We start from the raw sequence: 15,251 nt of genomic DNA, 5'->3' as shown, positions 1-15,251 counted from the left end.
AGATGATTTCAGAAAAACCCAGATTTACATGAGCTGATGCATAGCAACCTGAACAAAACCAGAAGAATGCTGTCCACAGTAGCAGTAATATTGTTCAATGAAAAAAAGCATGAATGACTTCGCTATTCTCAGAAGAACAGTGATCCAAAACAATTCCAAAAGACTAATGATAAAATACACTATTTACCTTCAGAGAAAGAAATGATATTGTTTAGTATAATGAAACATGCTAGTTTTCACTTTTTTCATTTTTCTTTTATTCTAGTCTTTTTTTATATAAAATGATTAATTTGGAAATGTTTTACATATATGTATATAAATATAAATATATATACATATATTTATATGTATGTATAACTTTATGATCTCAGGAAAGGAGGAAGAAATAAAGTTTGGATTTTAAAACTTTAAATAATTTTTAAAAATAGTCTAGTGGGGGCGGCTAGGTGGTGCATGGGCAGCCAGGTGGTGCAGTGGATAAAGCACCCGCCCTGGAGTCAGGAGTACCTGGGTTCAAATCCGGTCTCAGATACTTTATAATTACCTAGCTGTGTGGCCTTGGGCAAGCCACTTAAGCCCATTTGCCTTGAAAAAACCTAAAAAAAAAATAGTGGAGTGGGAGCAGCTAGATAGTGCAGTGAATAGAGCACCCGCCCTGGAATCAGGAGGACCTGAGTTCAAATCTCACCTCAGACACATAATAATTACCTAGCTGTGTGATCTTAGGCAAGTCACTTAACCCATTACCTTGGGGGGAAAAAATCTAACCTAAAAAAATAGTAGAGTGAAAAAAACATTAGATGGAGAGTCCTGGGTTTGAATCTCAGATAAGTTATATACTACCCTTGTGACACTGGAAAGATCACCTCACCTTTCTAGGCCTTGTTTTCTTCTTTTCATTATATAAATGTTTTATTTGTTTTTAAATTACATACCATGGTAAGCCCTGTTTTTTTTTTCCCATCAATAAAATAAGAGCATTGAATCAGATGACCTCAAGGGTCTCATTCATTTTAAGTCCTATGAACTTAAAGTCAAATATTTCTTATTATAACAGGGGGCATGGGGCAAATAAGTGACTTCACTAATGTGAGCTTCATGTCCTTACTCTGAAAAGGGATCCTGATACTTAGCTTGACCATTTCTCTTTCTTGCTCTCTTTCTCTCTCTCTCTGATTTTGCCTTATTAGGAAATTATTATGTATCTGAAGATGGATTTGAACTCAGGTCCTCCTGACTCAAGGGCTAGTGCTCTATCCACTGTACCACCTAACTGCCCCATGACCATTTCTAATAAATGATTTCACACTTCCAGTGTTGGGAAGGGACCCTGATTATCCTTCAGTTAACAGAGTTGTTTGGAAGGGCACAGATGTTGATTCTGGCAGAAATTGCTTGAGTAATCTGGACTGCACCATATTAATCCTAACCTGAAGCTTCCCAATGTCATCCCCAGGGGTTTCAGTCATACCTGCCACTGTATATAGAGCTGTAATTGCCAACAGCCCCACTACTGCAAGATATAAATCCAGATGTAGGGATTGCTGAATAAAGATGGCTCCTGCATAGATATCCACCTGAGGAAATAAGATTATGGAAAGTAAGATTATGGAGGTAGAGAAGTAAGTCTATTTTTACTAAACTTTATCTTTTGCATTAAGCCAATGAGTAAATCAACTGTTCAGCAACTCTTGACCACATCTTAGGAAGAATCTCAGTAGCCCTCTTCTTCTCCTATCCTGTCTTCCTATTCTTTATCTTCCCTACCCCTCTCCTCTCCTTTTCTTTTTATCCCTTCCTCTCCCATCCCATCTTTTTTCTTTCTTCTCTTCCCCACTGCCCCATCCCCAACTTCCTTTTCCACTTTCCTTTTGGTGTGTAGTTCCCAGTTCCATATGGGAAAGGCACTACTGGGAAATGAAGAGATGACCATATGGAGGCTACTACTATCTAAGGAAGAAAATGATTGGAACTTCATCTTTAATCTACTGATCATGCATACAATTGCACCAGTTGTGAATGATCCACACCTGGCCTTTGATAGTGACTCTATCTTTGTCCTTGGACAAAGGATGACTGATAAGGGAAGGCTTTAGGAAGGTTGTGTTCTTACGGAGATTTTGGTGAAGATGTAGATGAACAAATAGAGAATAGCCAAGAACAAGGGAATCCGTTTGCCTCCAAATCTCTTTCGTAAGTACTCAGGCATAGTGGTGACCTGGGAAAGAAGGGAAGGTAGATCTAGTATTAGATTGTTCATAATTTTTTGGCAATATTTTTTGGCTAACTCACAACTCACTAAAGTTAGGGTCCAGATTCACAGCAGAGTTCCCTTCTCTAAAACAGAGTGCTGGACTCTCAGCATTCAGAAAGACAGTAGCAGTTTCCCCACTGCTACAGAACAGATTGTAGAGGAAATGAGAAGAAATCAGAGGAACAAAAAAACACCAACTAGTTGTGTCTCATGCTTAACCAGACAGTTGGATAAAAAAAAAATTAGGGAGGAGGTAGATCTTCCATCTGGTACTTTAAAAAACAGCTTATAGGAGAGACAGAACCCACAGTTCTCCTACTCAAGGTAACCTGGAAAAGAGCAGAAAGGCTCTGCTCCCCAGGGTTGGAGGGGCAGCCAGAGGGGTGGCCCACCAGAGCGAAAGAACTTCAGCCTCCTGGAGGCAGGCACAACTTGGGAGAACGGGGGACCTCTGCCAGAGAGAGCACATGAAGCCAAGCCCTCAGGGCACACAGGGAGCTGCATGGCCACCTCAGTCCAGATCCAGGAAACAGAAGCAGGCAGAGCCCATAAGCAGGAGCCCCCAGGGCATGGGCCCATTGAACCTAGGGAGGGGAGTGAAGAGAAAGACTGCAGAGCTCTGTCCTCTGTCCCTGGAACAGGACTCTGGGGTTCTGACCACATTCAGATCCTGATCGCAGTCTAGGCCCCCCCATAGAACAGCAGGGGCCCCCCACCTCAGCCCGTGGAAGAGGGGGGCGTTTATGGTCATTCACAGACCAGGAGGGAGGACAGAGCCTCACATACTGAGACCCTTGTGGGAGTGTCCCAAAAGCTGAGGAAGCACCCCCCAAAACAGGCTTAGGCTGGGAAAATGAGCAAGCAGAGAAACAAGAGGAACACCATTGAGAAATATTTTGCCTGTGAGCCCAAGAAGGATCAAAACACTCAATATGAAGATGAGGAAGCACAAGCTCCTGCATCTAAAGACTCCAAGAAAAACAGAAATTGGGCTCAGGCTATGACAGAGCTCAAAAAAGACTTTAAAAATCAAACAAGGGAGTTAGAAGAAAAAAACTGGGAAAAGAAAGGAAAGAGATGCAGGAAAAACATGAAAATGCAGTCAGCAGCTTAGTCAAGGAGATCCCCCCAAAAAATGCTGAAGAAAATAGCATGCTAAGGGGACGGCTAGGTGGCACAGTGGATAGAGCACCAGTCCTGAAGTCAGGAGTACCTGAGTTCAAATCCAGCTTCAGACACTTAATAATTACCTAGCTGTGTAACCTTAGGCAAGCCACTTAACCCCATTGCCTTGCAAAAACTAAAAAAAAAAAAATAGCATGCTAAAAACCAGCTTAGGTCAAATGGATAAAACAGTTCAAGAAGTTATTGAGGAGAAGAATGCTTTAAAAAGCAGAATTGGCCAGATGGAAAAAGAGATAAGAAAGCTCTCTAAGGAAAACAAATCCTTCAAAGAATAGAACTCAGAGAGATTGATGAATTCACGAGAAATCAGGACTCAATACTTCAAAACCAAAAGAATGAAAAATTAGAAGAAAATGTCAAACATCTCATTGAAAAAACAACTGATATGGAAAACAGATTTAGGAAAGATAATTTAAAAATTATTGGAATACCTGAAAGTCATGATCAGGAAAAGAGCCTTGACATCATTTTCAAAGAATTACTACAGGAAAATTGCTCTGATATCCTAGAAGCAGAGGGCAAAATAGAAATGGAGAGAATCCACCGACCCTCCCCAGAAAGAGATCCCAAAAAACCAATCCCCAGGAATATTATAGCCAAGTTCCGGAACTCCCAAGTCAAAGAGAAAATATTAAAAGCAGCCAGAAGGACACAGTTCAAATACCATGGAGCTGCCATCAGGATCTCCCAGGACTTAGCAGCAACTACATTAAAATCTCATAGGACTTGGAATATAATATACCGGAAGGCAAAAGTACTTAGAATGCAACCGAGAATCAACTACCCAGCAAAACTGAATGTCCTCTTCCAGGGAAAAAAAGATGGACTTTCAATGAACCAGGGGAATTTCAAATGTTCCTGTTGGAATGGCCAGAGCTGAACAGAAGGTTTGATCTTCAGATACAGGACTCAGGTGAAGCATGGAGATTGAAGGAGAAGGGGAAAATATGAGGGACTTAATGATGATGAACTGCATGTATTCCTGCATAGAAAAATGACACTGATAATACTCATATGAACCTTCTCAATTAACAGAGCAGGTAGAAGGAGCTTTTATAGATGAAGTACAGGAGAAAGCTGAATTTGAAGATAAAATATGGTGTAAAAATGGAGTCAATAGAAAAAAGGGAAATGTAATGGGAGAAAGAAAAAGGAGAGGGGGAATAGGACAAGATAGTTCATATAAGATTTCTGTTTATTACAATGAGCTATTGCAATGATATGGAAGTGGGGGAAGGCAAGGGGGAATGAGGGAATCTTCACTCTCATCAGAGGTGGCTAGGAGAGGAAACAGCATATATACTCAATGGGGTATAGACATTTGGAGTAAGAAGGAGAGAGGGGGGAACAGGGGGAAGCAGTGGGGATGTGAATGAAGGAGGATAGGATGGACCATGGGGGGAGAGTGGTCAAATATAACACATTTTCTTTTTTACTTCTTGCAAGGGGCTGGGATTGGATGGCCCGTCCGGGACCATAGGGCCAGGTGGTTGATGGGCCTAAGGGGTGGTATGGGGGCTCAGGGCCTCTTGGCCCCAGAGCCAGGGATCTGTCTACTGCTCCAGTCAGCTACCCTACAGCAGAGTCAGTGAAAGGAGAGAGAAAGTATAGTATATGGTAGTAGAGAAATATGAAAGGAGGGAGTTGCGATCAGCAATGGCAACAGTGGAAAAATATGGAAGTAACTTTTGTGATGGACTTATCATAAAGAATGTGATCCACCCATGATAGAGTTGGTGGTGTTGGAACACAGAGTGAAGCACATTTTTATTATTATTATTGTTGTTTTGGGGGGGTGCAGGGCAAATGGGGCTGGGTGGCCTGCTTGGGGCCGCATAGCCAGGTGATCATTGGATGTCTGAGGCTGGATTTGGACCCGGGTGCTCCTGGCTCAAGGGCCAGTGCTCTGTTCGCCACCCAGTCGCTCCTACTATTATTGCTATTTTATTTTATTTGGGGTCTTTCTTTTTTCTTTTTTTTTGGTTTTTGCAGGGCAGTGGGGTTGGGGTGGCCTACATGTCACACAGCTAGGTGATAGTTGGGTGTACGGCTTGGGTGCTCCTGGCTCCAGGGCTGGTGCTCCGTCCACTGCACCACCTGACATAACTACAATTATTACTATTATTTTTTTAATTTTAATTTTAATTTTTTTCTCTCCCCTTTACTTTATTGCTCAAGCGAGTCTATATTTTTAGGGGGTGGGGGTATTTTGTTTACTCTTAAATAAGAATATTTTATTAATGTATGAAAAACATTATTTGTACAAAATGAGAATAAATATATATTAAATAAAAAATAAAAAAATAAAAACTCAAAAAAACCATATTATAGATTTAGAGCTTTAAAGGCTATTCCCTTTAAAATCCCTTTAAAATCCTATTCTCTTATTTTATAGATGAGAAAACTGAGGGTAGAGAGTTTATGACTTGCTCCATCACACAGTGTCTGAAATGAGATTTGAATCCAGGTCTTCCTGATTCCATTTTAGCCCAGTGTCTTATTCTTTATACCACATTGTCTCTCAGAATGCAATCTTCATCACAAATAAGGGGCTGAGAAGACTAAGTGAAATCAAAGGTCCTTTCCAATTTAAAATTGTTGATCATGTGATTTATTATTTCACCAGAGTGGAGAATTCCCAATGTGGAAATTCTTTTCATATATGCCAAAAAAGACCTATATGATTTAATAGAGAAGTCTCAGGAAATTTCCTCAAAGAAGTCAAGTCAACAAGTAATTTTGTACACCTACAATATGCTAGGCATCATGTCAAGTCCTGGAGCTACCAAGAAAGGCAAAGAACAGTTCTTTGTTCTGAATGAGCCTAATAGGGAAGACTATATCTAAACAACTATGTACATATAAGATTTAGACAGGATAAACTGAAGTAATCTAAAAGAGAAGGTTTTACTTTGAGGAGGATTGGGAAAAGTTTCTTGTAGCAGGTGAGACTTCACCTGAAACCTTCAGGGAAAACTGAGAAGTGGTGATGAGAGAGAGAGAGAGAGTTCAGGCATGGAAGATAGTCTTTGAAAATGTGAATAAAGACTTGTGAATTAAAACTGTTCATCTACTTGATGTCCTGTCTTCATAAAATGCATCAATAATTGGGGAAAATATGATTTCCTTGATAAGGAGCTCTCCATTGAGATAGCTGTCCATCCTTCCATTAGAAGACAAGGTCTTTAATTACCTAGCTGTGTGGCCTTGGGCAAGCCACTTGACCCCATTGCCCTGCAAAACCAAAACAAAAAAACAAAAACAAACAAACAAAAAAGAAGACCAGGTCTTTGTATGTAGGGATTGTTTCATTCATTGTCCTTGTACTGCCAGTGCCTAGTACAGTTATTGGTGCTTATTACAAAAGGTGCTTATTAATTGTTTGTTGACTGAGTGATAGATGGTACTTCATTAATTGCCATAACCAAACAAATTTTCTGGCAATGGATTTCTTTCTTTTCATATTTAGCTAATGAGGTCCACAGCCTCCCTTATTATGTAGAGTCCAGTTGTCTGCTTGCTTCCTTCAGCTACAGAGCTAGAAACCGATTTTTCTATAGTCAAAACCTATAACTGGCCCTTCTAAGCTGGTTAGTTTTCATCTTCCTTTCCAGGAGAGGAGGCATCTTTGTGGAGTCTCGAGGCACATTAGTTTTATTCTAGTGATGAACATCTGAGAAGTCTACTTGATGAGGATTCCCTCACATTGCAGCAATGAAAGGGAAAGTCATGTGAACTGATGGAAACAGTGCTGGAATTGGGGGAGGGGGACCTGTCCTGGACTTTTGGTCCTGATGCTAACTTGCTGTGCAACTTTAGGATTAATGTCGTTTCATATTGAAAGGGTTCTTAGGGGGCAGCTAGGTGGCACAGTGTATAAAGCACTGGCCCTGGAGTCAGGAGAACCTGAGTTCAAATCTGGGCTCAGACACTTAATAATTACCTAGCTGTGTGGCTTTGGGCAAGCCACTTAACCCCATTTGCCTTGCAAAAAAAAAAAAAGTATAAAAAATTTTTTTAAAAAAAGAAAGGGTTCTTAGAACTGAAGGAGCAATAATGTTGATCATATGCATCTCTGAACGAAGGGAGATAGTCAATATGCAGAAACAGACATGTTTGAACATGGACAATGGGGGAATTTGTCTTGCTTGCTTATAACTATTTATTACAGGGGCTTTGTTTTGTTTTTTGATATTTTTACTCCTATTTTAAGGAGATAAGAGGGAGATGGGCAATAGTGATGGGATTATCAAAATGAAAAAGAAAAGAAAAAATGAAGTCATTGAAGAATTTATTAAATTTATTAAAACAGATGAGTATGATGACTTTGAAAATTACATGAATTTATCCTATACTTAAAAGGAAAAGTAAGGTAATGCAATATAAATGTACAGTTTCATCCTCATTTTCTCTTCTATTTCAAGTATAAAAAATGCTCATTTTATTGGTGTTAAGGTCAGAATAAAAAGCAAATACTTTTTTTTAAAGGAAAGGAAATGTTAGCTATTGGCTAGTTATTTTACAGATAAGGAAACTGAGAACCAGAGAAGGGAAGTGTGCCCAAGTTCACATGGATAGTGAGACCCAGATTTGAAAATCAGGGGCAGCTAGGTAATGTAATAGAAAAAGCAGGGGCCTGAAGTCAGGAAGACTTCCTCCTGAATTCAAATTTGGCCTCAGATACTTACTTAGCTGTGTGACCTTGAATAAGGCATTTAACCCTATTTGCCTCAATTTCTTCATCTGTAAAAATGAACAAGGAAATGGCAAACCACTCCAGTATCTTTGCCAAGAATACTCCAAATGTAATCATTAGACTCAACTGAACAGCAACCACCAATTCTTACTCTAAGTTTTTTTTCCACTCCAATATGCTTTCTCCCTAGGGGATTAATAAATGCTTGTTGAATGAATGAACAAATGAATGGAAGAGGTCACTATCCCAATGTACTTTAACCTGAGGTCCTAATTACCCTCCTTTGTCTCTATCAGACTCACCCCTCCAGCAATGTAAATAGGAAGGAAGATCCAGCCCAGCATCAGCACCGAAAAGATCCCCTACGGAGGAAAGTACAATCAATCTTATTCCAAGCTCTTCTAGAAACGTATATACCTGAGATACTCCAAAAATAAGATATTTTCCCTGGGAATAGAACTGGGCCTAGAACTGAACTGGGAAGGAGGAGAGTGGTCTAGATTTCATTTGGAAAACTATAGTGTACTTTAGAGGATCAGAAATTTACAGCTAGAATAACGAAAGAAATAAGCATTTAGTAAGTGCCTACTATATAATAGGTATTGTACTAAGCACTTTATAAATATTATCTCATTTGCTTATCTCATCTGATCCTTATAACATGATTATCCCCATTTTGTAGTAGAAAAACCTGAAAGAGGTGAAGGGACTTGTCTAGTGCCTCATATCTAGTAAGTGTTTGAAGTTGGATTTGAACTCAGATCTTCATGATTCTAGGTCCAACTTCATCCAAGTAGTTCACATAGCACTTTGGATCTAAAGTAAGTACTTTGGTTTTTAACTAATATCAAAATATATCAGAAAAAAGTTTCCATGTCCTTTTTTACTGTTTTTTTCTCTCAGTTTCCCAGATTTGCCATTTTATTTCATTGATATCTTTCTCACATTCCAATTTATGGATTATTTAGCTATGTATATGTCTCCCTACTACAGGAGATCAGGTACTCAACAAACACTAACCAGTTCCCACTATAAGCACTACTAGCTTATAGTTCTTTTTATCTCCAGCATCAAGCATAGTTCCATATATACATATTAAACATTAACACAAAATGTTGAAATAATAAATGAAGAGATGGAGGGGGAGCAGGAATCTAAGGCCCTTTTCTTTTTCCTTCAAAATGATTCAGGTCATCATCGGGGTATACAAATAGATGGTCCCATTTTAACAAAGGTATAGATTTCAGAAAAACCTTGGAAGATATATATAAGAATTTGTGCTGATTGAAGTAAAAAGAATCAGGAGGACAATGACTACAACACTGCAAAGGAAAACAACTTTGAAAAATTTAAAGACAGAACAATGACAAGAACTAGTCATGACTCCAGAAGACTAATGATACATGGAAACTAAAGTGATGTTAAAACAACAAACAAACAAAAAAAATCAATAAAATTCTAATAATTTGTTGAACACTTACATTAAACTCATAAGCTGTTACAGAAATCCCCACGGCTGCTCCTGATCCAGCCAGACCAATGAAATGCCCACTTCCTATGTTACTGGCAAAGAGAGAAGCTCCCACCTGTGGGGTGAAAGGTATATATATCATCAAGGAAAGACTGAGCCCTCAGTGTCTTCAGGCTCAGCCTGGGATAGAGGGTTGAATAACCTAGTTGACTACTGAATTTCTCTTTAGTCTCTGGCCCTATCTTTACTGGTAGAAGAGGGCGATTTATAATCCTTGTTATCAGGAAGCCCCCAGAACAGGATACCCCATTGAACACTATCTGGAGAGTCACAAGTGGGAAAGAGAGGAAGAAGGTTAAATGGATTGGTCTCCAGGAGCTATAATTCTATTTATTACCCAAGTAGCTATGGATGTCAATGGGGTTATAATTGGGCAAAGCTCCCTTGCTCTTCACTGATGAATTAAGAAGTTTTGAGAGCTATTCTGACCCTGAGATCCATAATGATTTGTGGGAAAAACTCCATCCATAGGCTCCAGAATGCTGTTTGAGTATGTGTTAAATGATCACCTCTCACCAAATCACTACTGCTTGGGATTGCTCAGGATTTACTTGGGCTACCATACCAATGTGGTGTCTGCCCTTGGAGTTAGAGCCATAAGAAGGACAAGTTTTCTTATTTCCCTCTTTTCCCCCAACATATGCATTCCCTGGCTGAAGATGGAGATGCAGTGCTTACAGCCAGAGTACATTTAGTCAAAGTCTAGTGGATCTCTCTGCTGCCAATCCAGGACATAGCTACCTGTCTCCACTAAGGAGGCCTCAGCACTACTCACCGGCCACCATATCATGTCCCCTCCAGCCAGGAAGTAGCCTTGGACAGTGTCTCTCTTGGTCTTCCACATAGACTGAAATATAGGGAGAGAAAGTCCATTCTAGGTAAGAAAACCACTCCTACCTGAGATTAGTTGTCACAATGTGGTTATGTCCAAAACATGGGAGATGCAAGTGGCCAGGCTGTCTCCATGGAATAGGAATACCTTCTGATACAAGTGTTAAACTTGCTCTAAATCACCAGGAAGCCCTCCGCAATCCATTACCTAGAGCCCTAAATAGGACTTTTTAAGACCTAATGGACATAGTTATAGGAAATATAAAAATGGGGAAATATAAAGATGTAAAAATTCAAGCAAACCAAAGTAAGGGGCAAAGGCAGTAGTGGTAATGATGGAGAACTTCTATCTAATGCTCTCTGTTAAATCCCAGAGTACCACTTGGGGCCGAGGGAAAGATTCACCCATTCTACTAAACCACAGAGAGTGTGGCAAAGCTAGTCCCCCCAACTTCCCTACAAAAGCCCCTTCCCTAATCCTGGTTGACACTGACCCCCATTCCAACCCAATGAGAGAACCCAGAATTCTAATCAGACTTTCTCCCAATGGTGGTATAGGGTCCCTCTGTACTCCCTACCCTTGGTGCTCATGATCATAGGTGCTCATGAATACTCACACAACTTGGATTTGCATAAAGCCACAAATCACGAGCCTTCTAGTAAAAATCTCTTTCTTCCAGAAGGTCCCCTTAGATTGCTAGCTTGCTGAACTGACAAAGCCCTAGGGTGTGAAGGAATCCATAATCCTTGCCTTACCCAAAATCCTACACCTAGGACAAACACAAAATAGAGGACGAGCACCACAATGTCCACTGTCTCCAGTGCCTTGTCTGGAAAGGCCTCTAGGTCATCACGATGGGAAGGCAGGGGGCTGCTTCGAATCCTCTCCATGGCCTTTGTCTTTTATCTGTCCTGCAGAGTTGCATCTATCTGTAATAGATGGGAAATCACAGAGCCCGGTATTGGAGTCAGGAACTTTTGGCCCTGCCCTAGCCATTGGTAGGAAGCCCCTAGTCTACTGAACACTAACGCAAAAGCTGGTTAGGGTAGGGTGAACAAAACAGAGTGGACCATTTATCTTTAGGCTGCATTTGGAGAAGAATAGTTGCATTTCTCTATTCTCCTTATTGTTTATAAGGCACTCTATATATTGTCTTATAGGACCCTCACAAAACATGACCCTCTTCCTGTCTTTGGTTTAGTAGGCCCCAGGCCTCTAGTGCAATCCCTCCATATCCCACCTCCTTTGAATCCCTTACTTCCTTGCTCAAACATCACCTTCATGAAGCCTTTTCTGATCCCTCCTTTCTCCCCCCAGTCCACTATTACCTTCCTTTCCATGTCTACTTTAGATTCTTTTTTTGTACATACTTATATAAGTATATGTTGTCTCTTCCAATAAAATGTAAGTCTCCAGGCAGTAAAGTCATTTTTGTCTTTGTAATTATTATGCTTATCCCATAGTAAGGATAATAAACTAATAAATATTGTTGATTAGTTGAGGGAGATAACATATTTGTAGCAGGTAGGTAGTACAGTGGATAGAGCACTAGACTTGGAGTCATGATGATAAGAATTCCATTTCTGACTCTTTTTATTATTAGTGGTGTTGCTCTGGTCGAGTTACTGAACCTCTTTTAGCCTCATTTTTCTCATCTGTAAAATGAGGATTATTGTCCCTTTGTTACTATCAAAAGTAATTGCAAAGAATAAATAATGTAATATTTGTAAAGGAATTTGAAAACCTCTTAAAGCATTATATAAATGGTAGCTATTTATTAGAATGATAATTATTATTATCATCCCCATTTTATAGATAAGGAAATTTAGTCTCAGAAAAGGTGTCTTATTTATTCAAGATCACACAGTTAAGTCGCACTTCAACTCACATCTTTTGGTGTACTTTGTCATACTGCTCTCTTTCCCTGTTTATGAGGGTGTTTCTGGGTTTAGTGGAGTCTTTTATCTTGAACTTGGACCTTAGAAATTTAAAGGCCTCATCAAAACAAACCTGCTCAGGAGCTAGGCAGGCACTCCTAGGTGATTACAATTAGTTGTATTTCCAGGGTAGACCAACTGAATCTGATACCTGACCAGTATTCTTGCTTCCAATTCCCTTCCATTCTGCCCTCAAAACAATTGCTAGATTCACTTTCCTTTAACCCAGAGCTGATCATATCTCTTCTCCACTTAAAACAAAGGCTTTTTACTGTCATACATAAGTAAAGTTCAGATTTGCTTTTAGTCAGTCATTTGAAGTTTTCTAGCCTTTCCAAGGTTGGAAAGAATCATAGAGACTATTAGAACTGGAAGGTCTTAGAGTTTGGGGTTTAGATAAGAACCTTAGCATGTCAACATTAAGTGAAGAGCACATAGATAATGGCTTCAGAGTTGGGAGAACCAAGTTCAAGGTCAAACTTTGCTCTCCCAACTTTATCCCCAGCAAGGGAATGCAATCTTTTTTGAGTAGGATTTGTGCCTGAGTTCATCTTTGGATCTCTAACACTAGAGAAAATGTATCATACCTCATCAGTATTTTAAAAATCTTCTTGAATTTCACATAAATTACATACAAACAAGCATTTCTATGCTTTGCATCAGTATCTTGGGAATTTTTATTCTGAATAAATGACTTGTATGCAACAAAGCTGGTATTTGGCTAGTGAAGGGAGGAAGGCACAGCTTTCAGAAGTGGGAGCTAGACTTTGGGGAGGAAATGGTTACACATACACACACAGGCACAGAGACACACACACAGACACATGCACACACACACACGTGCACACATGCACAGACACATGTGCACACACACACACACAAATGCAATTTTCCTATATCTTCTCTACAGGAATATATACTATTACTTGTAATCATCCCTATTGCCATCATTTTATAGACATTCATTATTACCTTTCTAGGTGGTTTTTCATTTTTTGTTAATTTTAAATATTGATTTATATCTTTTGCTATTATAATCACCTTCATTTATATAATATTTTCCAGAAGGCTTAGTATAGTTTAAAACTTTAAAGCTTAAGACTGCATTAAGCCATTTGGGACACTTTCTATATCTCTAGGGTAGCTGGGTGGTATAATGGATAGAGCTTCATTTCTCAAGCCCAAAAGAATTCTCTTCTTAAGTTCAAATCCAGTCTCAGTCTCTTACTGGTTAAGTCACTTAATTAACCCTGTTCACCTCAGTTTTCTCATCTATAAAATAAGATAGAGAAGGAAATGGCAAACTACTCCAGTATCTTTGTCAAGAAAATCTCAAATGGGGGTCATGAGTCAGACAAGACTGAAATGACTCAATAACATTAGCTTCCACAGCTATATCCCTATCCTTCCCCCCCCTACCCACCAAGTATTCTTGGTAGCAAAAAAGTCTAAAAAGTAAAAAGGGGAGGAAAGCAGCTTGGTAAAACTAAACAATATATCAACTGTCAGAATATGCCTAGTTGCATAGACCCTGGGCAAGTCACTTAAGTTCTCTGTACCTCAGTTTCCTCATCTAGAAAATGAAGAGGATGAACTTGACAGCTTCTACCTCAACTTCTATAAGAAGGGTGTGTCCATACATTGCCATTACTTCTAAAACAGTACATTTACCTCTACCCTTCCAGTCTGCACTCAAAACTGTTTCTAGAGACTTCTTTAACCTAGAGCTGCTCATAGTCTTTATTCCAAACTCTGAAAAAACTCCTTATTGTCACACTTTAGTAAAATTTAGATTTCTTATCAGTCATTCAAGGCCTTCTAGCCTTTCCCAGTTTATCTTACTCTGCTCTTCACACCCACACCCACACCCTCACATACACCCAAGTCTTTCAATACTGCACACTCCAGAAAGCCTTCCAGATCCCCAGGCACCTTTCCAGGACACACATACACATTTGATAAACATCTTTCTTCTTTTCATTCTCAAAGCACAATCTACACTTTCTTTTACATATGCTATCTCTCCTCTAGCACAGTATTTGGCTGCTTAATAAATGATTATTTAACTGAATTGACTAACAACTTGAGGTTTCAAGGAGAAAAGGTTGCTAGTTTTCCAGGGATTAGGAGAGGAAGACAAGGGGCCTGAGAGCTTCCTCCACTGTCCCAATCTCTTCATCCCTCACTAGGATACAAATTTTCTTTCTTCCAGTAAGGGAGAAATCAGTAAGATCTTACTGAGGCTAAAAGTCAGCCTTGTGCCACTGATCCTCACAAACATTATGGCAATCAAGCCCTGGTCAGCTGTGCCTATTCTTTTTTTTGGGGGGGGTGTTGCAAGGCAAATGGGGTTAAGTGGCTTGCCCAAGGCCACACAGCTAGGTAATTATTAAGTGTCTGAGACCGGATTTGAACCCAGGTACTCCTGACTCCAAGGCCGGTTCTTTATCCACTATGCCACCTAGCCACCCGAACTGTGCCTATTCTTAATCTCAAATTCAAGAGTTCATTAGGAGCATCCCAGTTCGGAATCAGGTCATGAATCCCAGATGTGGAGCCAGAAAGGGGGGGGCGGGGGTAAATCATGAAAGACAGAGAAAAGCTTCTTTAGGTTAGGTGGGGCCCTCTTCAGGGACCCTAGACCTGATCCCACAAGGCTGGAACAGTCATCTCCCTTAGAGCTGGAATTGTCTAGAATCCTAGAATTTTCTTCACTATTTAATGAGTTGTCAACTGATGAAACAGAGAAGTCCTGCTATCTCCTCAGAACTCAGCCAGGTCTCCTACATTGTACTTCTTTGCCTCAGACCCACATC

The 15,251-nt window shown here is 39.9% G+C and overlaps 1 protein-coding gene across 2 annotated transcripts in view; it reads right to left on the bottom strand.

The window, feature by feature from the left end:
- Positions 1-15,251, bottom strand: part of SLC5A11 (solute carrier family 5 member 11) — a 73,954-nt gene that overhangs the window by 33,429 nt on the left and 25,274 nt on the right. For both annotated transcript variants that reach the window (XM_074196807.1, XM_074196808.1), the window contains exons 3-8: positions 11,254-11,427; positions 10,442-10,513; positions 9,617-9,721; positions 8,438-8,497; positions 2,114-2,218; positions 1,472-1,577 (exon numbers count right to left, since the gene is read on the bottom strand). In XM_074196807.1, coding sequence (XP_074052908.1) covers positions 1,472-1,577; positions 2,114-2,218; positions 8,438-8,497; positions 9,617-9,721; positions 10,442-10,513; positions 11,254-11,388 — 583 coding nt within the window. In that variant the 5' untranslated portion in view covers positions 11,389-11,427. The remainder of the gene's footprint in view (positions 1-1,471; positions 1,578-2,113; positions 2,219-8,437; positions 8,498-9,616; positions 9,722-10,441; positions 10,514-11,253; positions 11,428-15,251) is intronic.

This window comes from Macrotis lagotis, chromosome 8 (genome assembly GCF_037893015.1).
Source record: "Macrotis lagotis isolate mMagLag1 chromosome 8, bilby.v1.9.chrom.fasta, whole genome shotgun sequence".
Taxonomy (NCBI): Eukaryota; Metazoa; Chordata; class Mammalia; order Peramelemorphia; family Peramelidae; genus Macrotis; species Macrotis lagotis.
The sequence above is the reverse complement of the archived record's forward strand: the minus strand, read 5'-3'. Positions and strand labels throughout refer to the sequence as shown.